Source organism: Poromitra crassiceps (genome assembly GCF_964638095.1).
Source record: "Poromitra crassiceps genome assembly, chromosome: 10".
NCBI classification, from domain to species: Eukaryota; Metazoa; Chordata; class Actinopteri; order Beryciformes; family Melamphaidae; genus Poromitra; species Poromitra crassiceps.
Window position 1 is genome coordinate 35,744,082 of NC_139631.1, and position 19,701 is coordinate 35,763,782.

The 19,701-nt window shown below is 46.8% G+C and overlaps 1 protein-coding gene across 1 annotated transcript in view; it reads right to left on the reverse strand.

Moving 5' to 3' along the window:
* LOC310784413 (netrin receptor UNC5D-like) overlaps positions 1–19,701 on the reverse strand; it is a gene marked incomplete at both ends in the record, with an annotated part of 226,600 nt that overhangs the window by 72,933 nt on the left and 133,966 nt on the right. Inside the window, 2 exons of the mRNA XM_083645416.1 lie at positions 3,607–3,710; positions 8,584–8,727. Coding sequence (XP_083501542.1) covers positions 3,607–3,710; positions 8,584–8,727 — 248 coding nt within the window. The remainder of the gene's footprint in view (positions 1–3,606; positions 3,711–8,583; positions 8,728–19,701) is intronic.

Genomic DNA, 19,701 nt, shown 5'->3' on the forward strand with positions numbered 1-19,701 from the left:
AGTAATCTCATGTGTAAGAAATGACTGTTCTACATTGAAGTAAAAAATGTAAATAATTAACTTGTTGGTTTTGGATTTATTTAGCTTCAAGAGTGCATTTTTGTTCCTGTGACCCTCAACACAGGCTTTGAGAATCCCGGGCCACTTACTGATACTTAAACTAACCCACTCATATTCTGGTTTATTTCAAGAAAAACATTTTGGCTAGTGGACATTCTAATTGGCTGGTAACTTCTAGCAGCCATATTGGCAGGTGGCCAAAAAAGCTAATTTCAAGCCCTGCAGGGAGAGTAAGTGGTGACATAGGAGTGAGTGAGAAAAGGATCAAATATTGGTGTTTAAGACTGAATAATGACATCACAACTGTTCATTTAAAATTAGTTATTCCTCTAAACCTGACTTCAAATGCCCCAAATTTTTCCGCACCAGCGCCGTTCGGCCCCCAACCCTCAGCAAAATCTGGCCCTCTGGTGGCGAGGACATTTTTTTGTGGCCCTCTCTATCATCAAAGTTCCTGGGTTACGGCATGACAATATTTGTTCGGTATTATTTCAATTGTCACACTCATCGATACATATTTGAGGTTTGTTTATTCATTGGGAAAAGGACCACTGGAACAAACGCCGCGAACATGATCCGGCTACTTTTTCAATCTGACTGGCTACTCAAAAGTTTGGGGAACTCTCTGATTTAAAATGAGATATTCCTCTAAATTGGGCTTCAAATGGCCAAAATTTTCCGCCAACGCCCTTCGGACAGCGGCATCCGTGGGCCCGATGTGATATCCTTTCATGGGGCCCGAAATCCCTGGCTACGGCCCTGGTTGTAACACACACACCTGCAATTTACGCGAGCAGATCGGGGCTCCAGCAGGCAGCAGCTGAGAGAGCTGAGAGTCTTTCTCTCTCTCTCTCCTTTTCACATTCACGTGATTACTGACAGAACAACAGCGCGATATGCAAGCCGAGCCGAGGCACAGACACGTGATGTGGATCAAAGCATTCATTAATTAGCGTGTCACGCTGATGAGCTGGAATGCCTGGAATGTCCAAACACAACGACAGCATATAGGCTACTGGAGATAAACTGACTTTGCCACGTTTTCACGGACGTTTCAAAGAAATCCTGCGGGCTCTGAGACTGAGAGTGTTGACTGTTCATTTTGTGCTACGGAGCAGAGAGCAGCATGAGAGGAGCAGGGCGAGAAAGGAAACAGGTGTGTGCAGCCTCTCCGCCTGCATGTTCCCAATTAATGAACCGAGCTCAACATGACATTGTTTCATGCTATTTCCTTTATATATTGTAAGACTGGCTATATCTTTTGGCATGCAGTGTGTCTGTAATTAATATAATAAATATCTGATAGATATCTGGCTCATATCTGATACACCATGGATGCCCGTACCATAGCAACAGGCCTGGGGCCTGACGCTTCAGCACAATGGAATGCCGCGTTCACCTTTTTATTTTTAGGGGGTGGCTGTTACAAAGGCTCCGCGTCAACACCAATTTGCTGGCCACCCCCGGAGAATATTCTGGGCCTCCGAGCCCATGCAGCTAGGTCCCTGGAAGCCGTTTCTGGATCTATCGAGTGATGATTACATCACAATGGGATTTATGACATCATGTGACCTGTCACATGTCACCGACGATGTCATAACCAGCCAGACAATGCCAGACTATAGGCAATATGACATCATCGGACAAACATGACATCATCGAAGCTGCGACGTTATGACATCAGCATTGATGTCATACCCCCAATGCCAGCGAGGCTATATATACCAACGCGCTAGCTCTGCCAGTTCACGGTTGGACGTCCACATACCTTCAATGCCCAGGAGAGCAAGCAGGTATAGGAACAGCTACAGGAGCAGACGCCAGCCCCAGCGATATGATACGGATGAGGATGAACGATATGGCATCAAACAGCCATCATGACGAAATATACCAGAAAAAATACTTCTTCCATAATCAAATATACCAGAAATATTACTTTGACCCATGTACAATCATGTGACTCGTGTCACATGTGACGGCTAGTAGCCGGGTACAATGACGCTGGGCTCCCCTACAACATCATTAGACTGACGAGTCACGGGGCTGTAAAAAAACGTCACATGTGACATGAGCCACATGATTTTATATGGGTCAAAGTAATATTTCGAGTATCTTGCCCATTCTGTGGCCAGACGAGTTGTGATATATTGTCATGTCATGGTGTTTTGGGGTCATTAATAAACGAGATTGATTCTGTTATTTTTCTATTATATATATTTTTTGGTAGTGCTATTTTACATTGAAGTCAACGGGCTTGTGTTGTCCCCCTAAAAGGGGGCGGGAACATGTGCCGCCTACAAAATGACGTATTGCCGATCTGATGTATAGTATGACCATAAAGATAATTGGATAGGAAAGAGTGGTGGTGAACTCCAGTATAGTCAGCAGAGGCTTTCGCTCAGACAAATGAGGTTTTGAGAGTTGGAAAGACACTCTTGCAAAGGCTCTCGCTTATATCAACTGTTTTAACCACATGATACTAAATTGATCCCATTCCGAGTGACTGGAGTCTCATTAACGCACCCTGACATCATTGCTGACCAGGGGAATTTCCAAACACACCCTTCAGAAGAGCTGCGTTCAAAAACCACAGGCTCAAATTCTATTGGAGCCTGAGAGGTGTTTGTTAGCCACCATCCTGCAGCAGCAGCACAGTGAAACCTCACACTACCACACTCACGGCTGCCATCTCCATATTTCATGGACGAGGTGCGCGGAAATCGACCGAGCTGCAGATATCTGCCCAGTGCTCTCGACATTATTCACTCACATTTCTTGTGGCTGGACTCATTTGTGTTGACAAAGGACTAGATGGGAGGTTGTGATTCAATGCTCAGATTCAACTATTTCTTATCCCCTGTGTAAATTCAGCGGCGCCTGGAATGACATCACTATGCCATTTCCACGTCGAATCATTGACAAAGCCAAGGGCCAGAGGTTGACCTCAACCCAAATCTCTTCCCAGCACACATCAAGACAATGACACATTCATTGTTCACACACTGATTACGACTGGACGAGCTATGAAGTGGGACAGTGGGCACTTGGAGAGAGTGTGGAGACTTGGATAGTTTATTTCACTGTAAGTTATCAAAGTGCTTTCTATAGAAAAGAGAAGCCTGAATTTTGATCATTTACAGTTATATGGCTCATTTATAGAGGATAGAGTCTGTTTAGATGTTATCACTAACCAAGTGACCTAAGTTAACCACCTCCTTTATCCTTTCTTTTCATTTTGTGCCATTAAATCATTTAACGTGAGAAGGTGACACTTGTTCCCAAGTGGTGGATATCTCATTTTGGAACCAACACCTTCATTCCTAAATGTCCATGTGCTTATCGGTGGTGTCTAACACAACAATATCAACGTCTAAAAGGTCAGAGAAAGCAGAGCTGAGTAATAGGCTTGACCGTCTCTAGGCTATATCTTGTAGAGGCAGAGAGTTCCTCTTGCAGAGTAAGTAGATGTAGATCTCTGCTGCTCTGTGGGAGTCCATACGCTTCTCCTCTTTGTGGGACAGGAGGAGTGAGGAGCGCCGGTCTTACCTCTGCCACAGGCACTCCCTCTGGGGGGCGGCAGTGCAGAACGATCATCCCCATGATTGGCACCTCCTTCCCCTGGGGGTCCTGCTCAAAGTTTTTCCTCAGGTCTGCGTGGGGAGATAAGAGGCAAGTGTCAAGTGCTACGGTCAGTCTGGCCTCAATCTTCTTCAGCGCTAACGCTAGTCGGCCTGCCCCCCGGCTTAGCACTCAACGACCTTCAAAACCCACTATAGCCTATATGGGATAGAGAGGCTCGCTGTGCTGGCTAATCTGTTGACAAGGTGGTTTGGAGGAGACATTGGATGGAGGAAGCCTCTGAGGATTGCTCTGATCATCCTGGACATTCATGTGCGTAGCCGACTATACAGACTGATCCTATTTTGCCCATCCTAAAGTAGCGCCCTTTGGTATCCAGTATCTAGTGAAAACCTTGTATCTTGAAAACATTCACTTTTTGGAAATGTACAAAAACAGACAGTTCACACAATTCAGTTTGATGATCTTATGTTTTTGAAATTTTGCCCCAGGTGTTTCATGTATGCTAGGATCATGAAACTTCCCCTAGTTATACAGGATCTAAACATGTAGAGCTGGCTGGACATGTGATAATCCCAACATCATCAAGCTTCCAGAAGTATTTTGGCTGTTCATTTGTAGCACCCAAATTTCATTTCAACAGCTGAGTTCCATATGGTTACAATTATTCAATCACTCAGAGAATTTACGATGCAAGAGTAACAGATAACTACATTTGATTTGCCGTTTGGAATGTGAGAAAAAATATATTGGACAGAATTTTACAGAACGTTGGATCAGATTTAGTCTGTATTTTTTTTCCCCAACAGCTGTGCAGGGTAGGTCTACTATATACTAGAGATGTTATGGAGCACGGAGCTAGCTACCCAGTCACACTGGTGCTGAGGAGAGAGTGACAGTGGAGTGATTGTAAGAGCATAAGGCTACGTTCACACAGTGCACCCAAGCCTTGCCTACGCCTTGCCTTTACCCACGCTTTTAAATAGGCGTCCTTTTTAGTCAATAAGGCTGTGTACACAGGGCGCCTGAGCATGAACCCTGCGTGTACCCACGCCTTGCCTAACCTGCGCCGATTTTATCTTTAGGCGTGAGTTCTATTTTCAAGCCGACTAGGCGCGTGAAGGCAGACTTCTTCTGTCAAGCCATGAAGGAAAAACGCAACAATATCCATGGGAAATGGCAAAGTCAACTGAATTTCAAAATAAAATGGTGTTACTACAACAATGTTGAGCAGAGAGAGAGAGAGAGAGAGTGATTGACGAGTGGCTATAACGTGGGGCTTTCTCCCCGTCGGTAAACAAATCTTCAGGAGAGAGAATAGAGACCGAAGAAGCAAGATGGACAATGAAAAGTTAATCCACTTAGAACAACAGCATCCAGTTCTCTATGACAACAGTGACCCAAGAACGAGACCTGGTTATACATATCCAGCATCAATAGCACATTAAATATATCAGATTTATTTTACCTACCCATGATAATTCGGGACCACACGTGACCAAAAAAAACACTCGGGAGAGAGGAGAGGCGCTTGTAACTCGGCTCAGGTTCAGCGTGGAATAGGCGTGCAGTGTGATCGCAAAAGCGTGTGATAGGTTCACGCGCAGCTCAAGGTCTGTAGGCGTAGGCGTGGGTTGAGGCAAGGCAAGGCAAGGCGTAGGTGCCCTGTGTGAACGTAGCGTAAGAGCTGTTCTGAGTTGGTGAAGGTTATGGGTTTTGTAGTAGGTGTCATGGAAATGTATGTGTCTGATGATAAGCTTCTTTTTAAACCCAGAGGTTGAAACATACGCTGATAGCAATCATGATGATAGCAATCACATAATGAAAGCTTGTTTCACCACATACTGTAGATTAGAAAATAATAAGCTTATTTGATTCCGATTGGCTGTAATCAACACGAGAATGAAATTGGACGAGTGGCTAACATGGGGGAAATCACTTGTTGAATCACTGTAGCATGTGATTAGCCAGCTCTATAGGGAACTGCTATGCCTGCATTAAATCCTTCAGTTCAACTGGCAGCTAGGCTATATAGGTGCACAGTACAAAAGTGCACACAGCGCCAAATGCAAATACCAGCAGACAAATATTTCCACATTACATCATCAGAATTTTCCTTTCCTTCCTTCCACATTGATGAATGATTGCTGATGATAAGGTGAACTTTCAGGGACCTCTATATGTAGGCCTTAAAGGAACACTCTGCCCATTTTCAACCAGCTTTGTATCATTAGAACATCAGTAGTATATCAGAAAACTGTAAACTAGATGAATGATGAATAGTTTGACAGTTATTGAGAGTTGATTTGAGTTAATGAGTTATTAATTTGAGTTAGTGTGGACCAGTGATGTCACTGGTCCACACTTTAACACTCAATAACTGTCAAATTAAATGACAGACTTCAAAACCGTTTACAGTTTTCTGATATACTACTGATGTTCTAATGATACAAAGCTGGTTGAAAATGGGCGGAGTGTTCCTTTAACATAAAAAAAAAATGTTCTAATTTTATGTTATTAATTAACTCACAATTTGACATGCAACATATCAACCAAATGTTTCAGAGGAAATAAACCTGCCTATTCAGTTTGTGCTGGAATGTGAAGGGTTAAATGACGCATCCACTGTGTCAGCCTATCAGAATTTCGAGTTTCTGCATTGCTGGGAAGAAAACCCGGCTCTCTGCAGCTCTGTGATTGGCTTACCCGCTGTGAATAGAGAGCCGCAGTAACGAGTCCGGAAATCATCGATGGTAACAGCCCTGGTTCAACACAGTTTTCGCCTATGGGAGTTTTGAATGGGTTTTTCGCGCGATGCTTCTAATAAGCTCTCTGGGCAACGCTGGCTTAATCAAACGCGAACCAGATGGTAGTAACATCATCTTCACACATGAGGACCACTTTTATGAGTTTTGAAGCTTTTATGTGCCGTTAAAAGGGTGGCTAGCTAGCAAACGGCTAAATGGGACTACACTGTTGAGTCGATGGGGATATATACGTCAATAACGTCATCACTCAAAGGACGAACACGGAAATTCTCTTTCCCTCACCTGGTTCAGCCCCGTTCAGCCCGGGGTAATCAGTGCACACATCAACAAAAGTCCAGGTTGAGTGCTGACGTGACATGGAAGCCTATGCGACAGTGTGTAGTTCTGGATTAGCTTAGCACGAGCTTTTTACCTCTAGGGCTCGCATTTACGCTTCAAAACTCATGAAAGTGGTCCTCATGTGTGAAGATTATCCCGCTGAACCTTGGTTCGCGTTTGATTAAACTTGCGTTGCCCAGAGACCTTATTTGAAGCATCGCGCCAAAAACCCATTCAAAAATCCCATAGAAACAGTGTTGAACCAGGAAGTTCGGGACTTCCGCATTCAGCCTACAAAAATACGTCATCCCTGCGGCTCTCTATTGCACAGAGGGCTGTGTTTCCTAATTCGAGGAGAGAGTCATTTCAAATCACATCTTCCCTCTGACTGGGTGGGCTTTGTGATGGCTTGCTTTGCGACAAGTTACGCTCGCTGACAGGGACAAGGAGAAGAAGCCAGGGATAGCTGGATAGCTCAATGGATCACAGCTAATACACTAGCTAGTAGGGGTGTCACAATATATCGTCCCACGAAATTTCGCGATAGTAAAACGTCACGATATGTATCGTTGAGATGAAATCTCATATCGCATTTTTTTTTTTTTTTTTTTTTTTTTAAATAGACAAAGAAACGTCTTTGTTTGTTGAAGTTCAATGTGTGGAAAGTAGTTCAGTTGAACAAGTCTCTGAAGAGACACATGAGAAGTTATACAGGAGAGAAACCATTCAATTGAGTTTCTGGCAAAACTGTTTACTTGACAGGAAAAACTGAAGATGCATAAAAAATAGACTAAGAAAAGTCTTGTTGTTTGAGTTTGAAGAAAAACTGAAGATGCATAATGAGAATTTATACTGCTGAGAAACCTTTTAGTTCAAAGTAAATCTAAGTGACGGTGTACAGTAACTCATTCTATTTCAAGATAAGCCTTATCTCCAATCTCATGTTTTTTCTAGTTGTTATTGTAATAACAATTTCCCACAACAGCATGTTTTGTATTTGTGCATTTCAAATAAAATACTACTTTTCCAGTCATATATTGTCATTATTCAAGTTTAAAAAAATGTTGTTAAAATCGTATCGTATCGTATCGTTATCGTGAACCCAGTATCGTGATACGTATCGTATCGTGAACTGAGTGTATCGTGACACCCCTACTAGCTAGCTAGCCCAAGTCAGCAAGGGTCAATTCAAATATTACATTCAACACAATGGCTTACGGGTGGCATAACAGTCCCTTTGGCTGCCATGTTAGAGGTCCACAGGTCATGGGCAACAATGATTTGAACAGCTGCAAACTCATGACTCATGCCATTTCAAAGCAATTGAATAGACCTACGTAGTTATTTTTTGTGCTGATTGGATAAATCAGAACAATTGTGTTGTTTAGATAATGTCAGCTTGTTAGCTAGCAAATCATAGCATCTGTCCAGCTAACCATCACGTCTTCTTGCATGGCTGTTACATATTTCTACATTACTTGCACACTGCTACTTCCCCAATGAACCTCCAAGATGGCACCAGACGTGGCTGCTCCTTTGTGATGCAACAGCAAACTAAACTCACTATTCACCTTATGCAGCCCCGTCCACTTGACCAATTGTGTCACGACTTCCTGTTCAAAACGCAAGCGGTTTTACCTGCTCAACCGCTCTACCTCTAGTTTGACTCACCTGGTCAAACCTAGTTTGACTCACATATGAGTCAGACTAGGTTTATGAGTCACAGGAAGTGTAAACACAATCAGAACTTACGATTGTGTTTACACTTCCTGTGTCTCTAGCCAGACTGTCTCTTCTACATAAGGTGAATAGAGTTTTTCCGTAGCAGCAGTGATCACACTAATGTTTTCATACTCACAGGCGATGCGAACAGTCGCCTTGCGACTCTTGGAGGTGCCCAGGTGGCTCCAGGCCACGCAGAGACACCAGTAGTCCTCGGGGCCGTGGAAGTCCTCCACCTGCTGACGGGACACGTTGATCATCACCTCACGCACCTTCAGCCCTGAGATGACAGACAGGAGGAAGCCATTAGTGACCAAGGCCAGGTTACATGCCTTACAGCTATGAGGAAAAAGTCCTCTTTAGCTGGAAAGTGCTGCATTTGTAAATAAGGAGCCTTAAATAATCCTTAATCAATACTCAATACCTCTAGGCTTGTGTCACTGATCAATGGGGTTGACAGGATTAGTTCTGCATAAATTAAGTTCTTAGGACGACTGACACACTGACACTGCTGCTAACAAGAGGAACTAAACTGTATGTTCTGAGCGTTCAATGCTGCTAACAAGAGGAACTAAACTGTATGTTCTGAGTGTTCAATGCTGCTAACAAGAGGAACTAAACTGTATGTTCTGAGCGTTCAATGCTGCTAACAAGAGGAACTAAACTGTATGTTCTGAGCGTTCAATGCTGCTAACAAGAGGAACTAAACTGTATGTTCTGAGCGTTCAATGCTGCTAACAAGAGGAACTAAACTGTATGTTCTGAGTGTTCAATGCTGCTAACAAGAGGAACTAAACTGTATGTTCTGAGCGTTCAATGCTGCTAACAAGAGGAACTAAACTGTATGTTCTGAGTGTTCAATGCTGCTAACAAGAGGAACTAAACTGTATGTTCTGAGTGTTCAATGCTGCTAACAAGAGGAACTAAACTGTATGTTCTGAGCGTTCAATGCTGCTAACAAGAGGAACTCCACTGTATGTTCTGAGCGTTCAATGCTGCTAACAAGAGGAACTAAACTGTATGTTCTGAGCGTTCAATGCTGCTAACAAGAGGAACTAAACTGTATGTTCTGAGCGTTCAATGCTGCTAACAAGAGGAACTCCACTGTATGTTCTGAGTGTTCAATGCTGCTAACAAGAGGAACTAAACTGTATGTTCTGAGTGTTCAATGCTGCTTACAAGAGGAACTAAACTGTATGTTCTGAGCGCTCAATGCATGTATGTATATGGGTATGTGCATTGTATATGCATTGTATATGCAGGCGCATCCTGTGTGTGTGTCTGTGTGTGTGTGTGTGTGTGTGCGTGTGTGTGTGTGTGTGTGTGTGTGTGTGTGTGTGTGTGTGTGTGTGATATGTTGTTTTTGTATGATTATTGCATGCTGTAATGTAATATTGTATGTTGTATTCATGATTATTGTATCTTGTAATGTTTTAATATGGACTCTTGGAAGATTAGCCAATAGGCTAAAAGAGATCCAAATAAAAATCAAATCAAATGCTGCTAACAAGAGGAACGCTCAATCAGCTGTAGCACCATTAGCAGTAACAATTTGACTTACACTTAACTGCTTCAAACAGCAAACAGGCTACTATGAAACTGTCACCGTGACAATATGCCACGTTGCATAACGAGGCGAAAGGCATGCAAACACAGCACATTGCACAATGCTCCGATTATATTGGCTGTATTAAAAAAAGAGACTTGTGCCATTTGGAAATCCTCCAACCCGAGTTGGAAATCTTCGTCACCCTGTCATATAGCTTTAGATCCGTATACAGCGGAGCGGCCATTTTTAATCTGGCTCATGGGCTCAGGGCGTGTGGTGTTTCTCCTGCAGCTCCTCTGTAGCCTGCAGGCCTGATATCCACAGCTGGATTAAAGACGAGAGATGTGCAATGTGCTGCGGACTGCAGAAGACCCAACTCTCTCAGCAGTCCCCCTCTGCCCTCCCTCCTCTTCTGGCTCTTGTGTATAAATAACTCTCTAATCTGACATGTTCTTATAAAGTCAAACAGCTTGTGAAGCGCTGAGCAGACTTCTGAATGAATATTACCAATTAAACCCAAGTGAGTGAGTGGCCGCGGGGATGCGGCCATGTATCCATGCTGGTGTGAGGTTAAGAAATGGAAAACATTTCGTGGCGGGCGGTCCCACTGTGCCGGGGTATGAACGACAACAACAGAAAAAAGAAAGCATGTTTTGTCACACAAAACATGCTTGTGCAACACCGACACAAATTAGGCAGCTGATCTCGATACGGCACCACCGTGTTACTAGATGACTGACTGGGATAAACTGTGATTGATGGGCCGGGGATAGAACATACTTTAAGAGAAGGAATAGACAAAGAAGGAGCTCTATGGTCGCCGCTTCCCTAGTTGCAGCCCCTGTAGAGAGACACAAGCATCATTCATAATTTCTCGTGCAGCAGCAGAGGCTGGCAAGCGACAGTGTACGCACGCGTGTGTGTGTGTGTGTGTGTGTGTGTGTGTGTGTGTGTGTGTGTGTGTGTGTGTCTGTGTACTTGTGGGAAGAGAGACAACAGAGAAAATAATGACTAATGACTCTCCGTGATGCCCTAAAAACATGTGGGCTTCTGTTTGAGAGGAAAATAGGGAGAGCAGATAGACTGACTGAGAGAGAGAGAGAGGGAGAGAGAGAGAGAGAGAGAGGGAGAGAAATAGGGAGAGATAGTAATATGCTAATGAGAAGGAAAGTGGTGGAGAGCTCTCCCGACACAGCAGAGCCACACATTTCCTGGAGTTGCAAAGTGACGTCGACAGGTGGTTTACCTGAGAGACTGAGAGGAGTGCTGCCACGCTGTCATCTGTCAGCCCTATTTGTTTATAGGCAGAACACTGTTGACAGGCCTCATTAGACTAAACCACTTCATCTGTTTCCTCCCCAACCTCCTTCTCCACTGCTCGTCAACACTCTCCAAGTCACAGAGGGGAGACTTGTGCCACAAACGAGTGGAAAGTCGGCGTAAATAAGAAGGGAGGTTGGGCTATGAAGAAGACAGTGCCTCTTCTTCGTAGCCGAGCGATAGTCCAGCTTATTATCTTGGATGTGTGTGTGCATAATGATTAAACTGTTAGGGGACTTTCCATTCATAACCGATGTAGTATTGATTATTCACGTGTATTCAATAATATCACACTGATTGCATTATGGTAACTGATGCCGAATGGAATTTAACAGCCGAGATAAACAGTGCATCTTTGGAAGAAAACAGCTTGTAGAATACAGCATTTCATACTGTACATTACATGTAACACCCTGATTCACACCATTCACTTACATTAGAGATGCAGTTTAGGAATCAGAGCCAATCCCAGTACATTTCGAGGTATCAGTATTGGCTACAGGTTGTTTTGAGGTATCAGTATTGGCTACAGGCTGTTTTGAAGTATCAGTATTGGCTACAGGTTGTTTTGAGGTATCAGTATTGGCTACAGGCTGTTTTGAGGTATCAGTATTGGCTACAGGTTGTTTTGAGGTATCAGTATTGGCTACATGTTGTTTTGAGGTATCAGTATTGGCTACAGGTTGTTTTGAGGTATCAGTATTGGCTACATGTTGTTTTGAGGTATCAGTATTGGCTACAGGTTGTTTTGAGGTATCAGTATTGGCTACAGGTTGTTTTGAGGTATCAGTATTGGCTACAGGTTGTTTTGAGGTATCAGTATTGGCTACAGGTTCAATCAGGAGAGGCCAGTTGGTAGGATTAGACAAACTTTATTTAGCAATCGGCGTGCATGGCAAATGCTTTGGCGCTTGACTCCATTGGCCAGTGGCGCTGCTCTTGAGGCAGAGGAGGGCGCCTGCATGGGCTAGGAGATCCCCCCCCCGTGGGGGATCAGGAGTCAAGACTCGTTGGTGGTGGACTGGGGAGGTGGGTGGGGCAAAACAACGCTTCGGGCCGGCTTCAAGGGAGATGGACTGCCGTGGGCTGCTGCTGCGATGATCGGCCAGAGAGAGAGAGAGGTGACGTAGACCCTTGCTATATATATGAGGATTAACTGACGTCATGTTTGACGTCATAGCAGACGTCATACTAGGATTTTTGACCACGTTGAGAACGGATTACACGTGAGTGGCCTTCTGCTTGAACTATGGTCTGGAGACCTCACTTCAATCAGGAGAGGCCAGTTGGTAGGATTAGACAAACTTTATTTAGCAATCGGCGTGCATGGCAAATGCTTTGGCGCTTGACTCCATTGGCCAGTGGCGCTGCTCTTGAGGCAGAGGAGGGCGCCTGCATGGGCTAGGAGATCCCCCAAAAGGAAGATCTGATTACCGGAGGTTAATTGAGATCTGCAGGCGCCAGTAGTTGATTGCACAATTCCGGCCTTCGACCTTTTTAGCGGCTTACAGCTATTTGCGGCTGGCGCTCCCAACTCGGTCGGGCCTTCGATCTTGCTTTTCCTGCCTTCGACCTTTTTAGCGACTTACAGCTATTTGCGGCTGGCGCTCCCAACTCGGTCGGGCACGTGATAGCGCTTCCCAGCTTAGCCTACCTGGCCGCCTTGGCGCTTCACGATTGTACTTTTCCTGCCTTCGACCTTTTTAGCGACTTACAGCTATTTGCGGCTGGCGCTCCCAACTCGGTCGGGCACCTCGCGATAGCGCTTCCCAGCTTAGCCTACCTGGCCGCCTTGGCGCTTCGCGATTGTACTTTTCCGGCCTTCGACCTTTTAGCGGCTAACGGCTATTTGCGGCCGGCGCTCCTAACTCGGTCGGGCCTTCGATCTTGGTACATTAGAGTTTAGCTTGGCGCTTCCCGGCTTGGCCTACTTGGCTGCCTTGGCGCGACTACCCTGACTTTTTGCTCTCTCTTTCTCTTCTCTTTTCCCCCCCCAAAAAAGGAGTTGGGCAGTGTGGAGTAGATTGGTGAGAAGGGGATTGTGGTGGTGAGGGGGTAGGACGGGGAAGGGCTGGCTTACGAGAGGGTGAGGGTGGAGAATGGGGGAATCGGTGTTGGAGATGGGTCGGCCTCGGGGCAGAGTCTGCGGAACGCCTGAAAATTGAAACGGGAGAGATGGTCAGCAAGGATATTAGAGTGACCGGGGAGGTGCTGGGCTACTATAATGAAGTTATGGGCGACTGAGAGCCAGGTCAGGCGCCGTACGAAAGGCATGATGTCCGGGGATGCTGAACGCCCCTTATTGACTATGTCAACCACCGCTGCGTTGTCGCATTTTACGGCTATCCGTTTCCTTGCCCAGAGACTTCCCCACAGGTGACATGCGACCACTATTGGGTAGATTTCGTACAGCGCGGAGGACTGGTCCAGCCCGGCGAACTGCCGCGGCCATGGGCCGGTGAACCACCGGGCTCCGAAAAGCCCCCCGAAGCCCACGGACGGGGCCGCGTCTGTAAAAAATTTCAGGTCGTCGGCCGACGAGACGACGTCCTCGTAGAAGAAGGAAACCCCGTTCCAGTCCGATAACAGGTGAGACCAGAACCGGAGGTCGGACCGGCAGCCCCCGTCGAGGGTGACCGGGTCGAGGAGCCCGGGGACTGAGGACGCCAAGTTGAGCAGCCTAGAAATGAATGAGCGGCCCTGGGGAATTATGCGCATGGCGAAATGTAAGTGGCCGAGGAGGGACAGGAGCTCCCGTTTGGTGACGTGGGTGGCGGACGTGTGAGCCTGGGCGATTTCACGGATCCGGGTGAGCTTCTCGAGGGGGAGAGAGGCTTGCATGAGCTCGGAGTCGAGGTTGATGCCCAGGAATTCGAGTGATGACGCAGGGCCCGCGGTTTTCTCCTCTGCTAGAGGCACGCCTAGCCTTCGGAACACCCCCTTCAGTTTAATTAGGGAGGCCGAGGGGACCGACGGGGGGTCCGCCAGCAGAAAATCGTCCAGCATGTGGAGCACGGCGGGGAGACGCTCGTTGTTCAGCAGGATCCAGCATAACGCTTCTGATAGGGAGTTGAAGATGGCGGGGCTGCTCCTGCAGCCGAACGTGAGCCTGACGGCGAAGTAGAACCTCGACTCCCATTTGATTCCGAACAGCGGCCATTGGGAGGGATGGATGGGCATGACTTTGAAGGCGTCCGAGATGTCGGCCTTAGAGAGCTGGGCGCCTCTCCCCGCAAACTTAATAAGGAGGATGGCGTGGTCTACTGTGGCGTAGTGGAGGGAGAAGGGTTCGGGGGGAATTAGGCTATTTATGCTGGAGGTGGGGCCGTGCCGGGGTGCCGAGAGGTCGATTATCATTCTTTTCTTGCCGGAATATTTGCGCGTGGCGATGCCTATTGGGCTTGTCCGGAACACCGGGAAGGGGGGGGCCTTGAAGGGGCCGATTAGGAATCCCTTGGATAGTTCTTTGGCGAGAAGTTGGGAGACTACTTCGGGTTCCTTGAGGGCGGATTGCAAATTTTTTGATATGTGGGGGGCCAGGGGGGGGTTGACTACGCCTATCCTGAACCCCTGGGAGAGGCCTGACAGCAGGTAGTCGACGAAAGGGCGGTTGGGGTGAAGGGACAGCTCCTGTGTTAGGGCTGGGACGTCGATGGGGGTGGAGGGGTGGCGTTTTAGTATTGCCGAAAGCCCGGTCTCTCCCTCTTGAGGGTCAGCTTTGGGGGGCGGTACCTTCGCGGGCAGGTGGAGCGGGGGTGGGCGTCCCCGCAGGAGCTACATGAGTGCAGGAAGGAGCAGTTAGGGACCGTGCACACGTTCTCGTTGAAATATTTGCAGTACGTGTTGACGCTGGAGTTACGCACCTGGTTGCCTGCCTGGGAGGACCCGCTGGTGCCGGGCGCCTGGGAGGGGGCGGCGCCGGATTGAAAGGCCGCCTTTGGGCAGAATTGTGCGGAGTGCCCCGGTTCGCCGCATGAGTAGCAGGTGTTCGCCGGCCGCCCGCTAACCAGCTTCATGAATATCTGCATGTCCATGACGGACCAGTCGAGCCGCCTATTTGCCCGAGTGATCATCAGGGCGGCTTTAGCAGAGAACGCTTTATGATATTGGTAAAATAGTTTACCGTGGCTGGAGTAGAGATCCACTATTAGCGCTATGTATTTGTCTAGCTCATGGCGGCGCTCTGGATACACTTCACAGATCACGTCACGGTAGACGCCGAACGTGTTCAGGAAGTCACATAAGGACAGGTCTTTGGGCAGGCGGGGGTCGGACGACTTTAAATAAACGGGGCCATCTGGGTCACCCGTAGCCTTCCTTTTACACTCGGGAGATGGCAGGAGTATGCTAACTAAATTGATGTCTCTGCCCTTTAAAATCTCTGACCTTAGCCTGGGCGAAATATCAGCACAGGGAGAAACAAAAGACATACCGAATGGGCTGGCAGGCAAAGCGGACGCCAGAGTGTTCATCTGGGCGGGTTGGGTGGTGGCGGGGAGCATATCGGCTTGCTGCATGGGCGGGGGTAGGATCGGCTGCTGCGCCGGGGTTTCCAGGGCGCTCAGACGGGCTTCTACTGCTCTGCTTGCATCTAGCAGAGACAGCAGGATGGCTCTTGACGACCCCTGTCGGCTCGGCGGAGCTACGGATGGGGCCGCTTCCGCTTCCGGGGCGGCGGCCTGGGGGTCAGTGCGACCGGGAGGGACGAGGCGTCTCGCGGCGGCCCCGCGGCCTGCGTTTCCCCGGCGGCTCCCGGCTCCCGGGGCGGCTGCTGGTGTTCGCCCGCGGCCTCTCGCGCGTCCGCGCCGAGCGGCCTCTCCTTCCGGCACGCTCGCACGCGTACTTGGGCGTCCACGGGCCGTCGCAGTGGCGCGCCCCGTGCCACGGGAACGCGTGCTGGGCCTTCTCGTTGGGGCTATGCTAGCAGCCTGTGCAGCCTGAGATCCAGCCACTTCGCCGGCGTCCTCATCAGAAGACTCGGGAAGCAGGTACGCTCCGTGGCCGGTCTGGAACAGGGAAGCGATGTCTAAGCTGTCGTCGCTGTCCGTGGACAGCCCTGGCTCGGGACTCGACATACCGGGATGGAGTGGAGAGCGTTGAAATCTGTGGTGAATATCCGCGGGTGGAGAAGGCTTGAGGATGCTGATTCGGTCTGCAGATGTGGAGCAAAACAACGCTTCGGGCCGGCTTCAAGGGAGATGGACTGCCGTGGGCTGCTGCTGCGATGATCGGCCAGAGAGAGAGAGAGGTGACGTAGACCCTTGCTATATATATGAGGATTAACTGACGTCATGTTTGACGTCATAGCAGACGTCATACTAGGATTTTTGACCACGTTGAGAACGGATTACACGTGAGTGGCCTTCTGCTTGAACTATGGTCTGGAGACCTCACTTGTTTTGAGGTATCAGTACTGGCTACAGGTTGTTTTGAGGTATCAGTATTGGCTACAGGTTGTTTTGAGGTATCAGTACTGGCTACAGGTTGTTTTGAGGTATCAGTATTGGCTACAGGTTGTTTTGAGGTATCAGTATTGGCTACAGGTTGTTTTGAGGTATCAGTATTGGCTACAGGCTGTTTTGAGGTATCAGTATTGGCTACAGGTTGTTTTGAGGTATCAGTATTTGAGGTATCAGTATTGGCTACAGGTTGTTTTGAGGTATCAGTATTGGCTACAGGTTGTTTTGAGGTATCAGTACTGGCTACAGGTTGTTTTGAGGTATCAGTATTGGCTACAGGTTGTTTTGAGGTATCAGTACTGGCTACAGGTTGTTTTGAGGTATCAGTATTGGCTACAGGTTGTTTTGAGGTATCCGTATTGGCTACAGGTTGTTTTGAGGTATCAGTACTGGCTACAGGTTGTTTTGAGGTATCAGTATTGACTACAGGCTGTTTTGAGGTATCAGTATTGGCTACAGGTTGTTTTGAGGTATCAGTATTGACTACAGGTTGTTTTGAGGTAGCAGTATTGGCTACAGGTTGTTTTGAGGTATCAGTATTGGCTACAGGTTGTTTTGAGGTATCAGTATTGGCTACAGGTTGTTTTGAGGTATCAGTATTGGCTACAGGCTGTTTTGAGGTGTCAGTATTGACTACAGGCTGTTTTGAGGTATCAGTATTGGCTACAGGTTGTTTTGAGGTATCAGTATTGGCTACAGGTTGTTTTGAGGTATCAGTATTGGCTACAGGTTGTTTTGAGGTATCAGTATTGGCTACAGGTTGTTTTGAGGTATCAGTACTGGCTACAGGTTGTTTTGAGGTATCAGTATTGGCTACAGGTTGTTTTGAGGTATCGGTACTGGCTACAGGTTGTTTTGAGGTATCAGTATTGGCTACAGGTTGTTTTGAGGTATCAGTATTGGCTACAGGTTGTTTTGAGGTATCAGTATTGGCTACAGGTTGTTTTGAGGTATCAGTATTGGCTACAGGCTGTTTTGAGGTATCAATATTGGCTACAGGTTGTTTTGAGGTATCAGTATTGGCTACATGTTGTTTTGAGGTATCAGTATTGGCTACAGGTTGTTTTGAGGTATCAGTATTGGCTACAGGCTGTTTTGAGGTATCAGTATTGGCTACAGGTTGTTTTGAGGTATCAGTATTGACTACAGGTTGTTTTGAGGTATCAGTATTGGCTACAGGTTGTTTTGAGGTATCAGTATTGGCTACAGGTGGTTTTGAGGTATCAGTATTGGCTACAGGTTGTTGAATCAATTCATCCCCCCTCCTCCACTCCATTTATGCTAATTGGTGAAAACAGTGTTCGCCATTGTCTTCCATTATTTGCAGCAGTGCGGCACACTGGTTTGAGAGCAGCTGGGTAGCATTCGTATCGGCAGTCTAGTTACTTTAAATCGGAGCTAATTGTAATGTTTGCAATGCAAGTGTGGGTGGCAGCAGTGGAGCTAATTACAATACTAATTGAATCAGGCACTTGAGGACAGCGTTTGAAGGAGTACAGTGAGGGATGAGACAAATTAGCCCACGGCAGAGAAAAAGCGAAAACAAATGAATAAAAATACATTAAAAAAAAAGATTGAGTTGGAGGAAAATGTAGGCTTTCACTGAGCATTTGGAGCCAGATTATAGTTCCAATAATGTAAATTAATTACAAAAATATATGACTGAGCGAGTTTAATATAAGTATAATAATGAGTATAATATTTCACTCCCAATGGCATGGCAACAGTTGAGGGATGGGAAAGCGTGTCTCATTCAGGAGTGAAAGCTATTTATATATATATATATATATATTATTTTTATTCTTCTTCTTCTTCAGTGACCTGCTGAGTTTTCTCCCATTGTGACTGCTCAGCCTTGGTGCAGGTACTCTATATCCACTGCAGTCAAGTTAACCGCATACAACAGGAGGCTTTTGTCCCTTTTTTAATATTGGACTTTCAAAGAGTTGCCATGACGTATTGTTGCTTTGCACAGATCATCACCACAGTCCTCAAATATGATTGTGAAGCATCTTCTACAGCCATTTTACCAGTGAAAAATGGAAAATCAAGCATCAGTGCACTGCTCATACCATCATCGCCTTTTTTGTCGGCTCCCGCTTGGATCACACCCATTTTTGAACTCGGCCTTCATTTTGATGTCAACCGGTAAAGTTTCAGTTTTTGATGCTACCGTGGTGACAAAATCTGTCCACACAGAGAGAGAGACCAACAAATAAACACCTGACAAGTACTCAAAACCACTTCTGGGGTATAGTTCCATGATGACACACACTCACAAGAAACCATACCAGCCCCACTGTCGTGGCTGATAATAACTGTTACGGCCACGAGTGCCGTCCCTTGTATTTTTCCTTTCTTCCTTTCTTTTCCTATGCTCGGTGGAGCTAGATTTGCATACATGAATATTGCAGTGCTTCCTATTAGGTGTGTCGCCTGTGACATAAATACTCCAAATCCCATGATTCAAATCGCATGATGGGTGTGATGTAATTTTCCTGTTTGTTCGCAGCCTGGCGCGTGTTCGTGATGGTTGCTCACAGCTGTGCAACGCTGACACAGAACAAGCGGACAAGCAATGGAGTAACACTCGGCCAATACAGAGAGCAACCGAGAGCAACAAAGAGAGACCTATGTCCGAGCAGTAAGACCACCGCATGCCCATGCCGCATGCCCATACGGGGCTCGAGGATGTTAGCTGCACAGTCTAGGCCTTGTAAACGGAAGCATGCTACAAGCTATTGGAGGCGAGTGTCGACGGATCACCTAGCTTCACGGACATCCATATCTTCCACCCAACAAACCAACCAAACTTTGCACTTTCATCAAAACTCGCCTTTGTAGTTGTCTTGATTCCGTATATTTTTTATTTTTCAAAACATTCTGAGTGTTTGTTTCATTTTGGGGGGGATTTGTTGCAACTCAT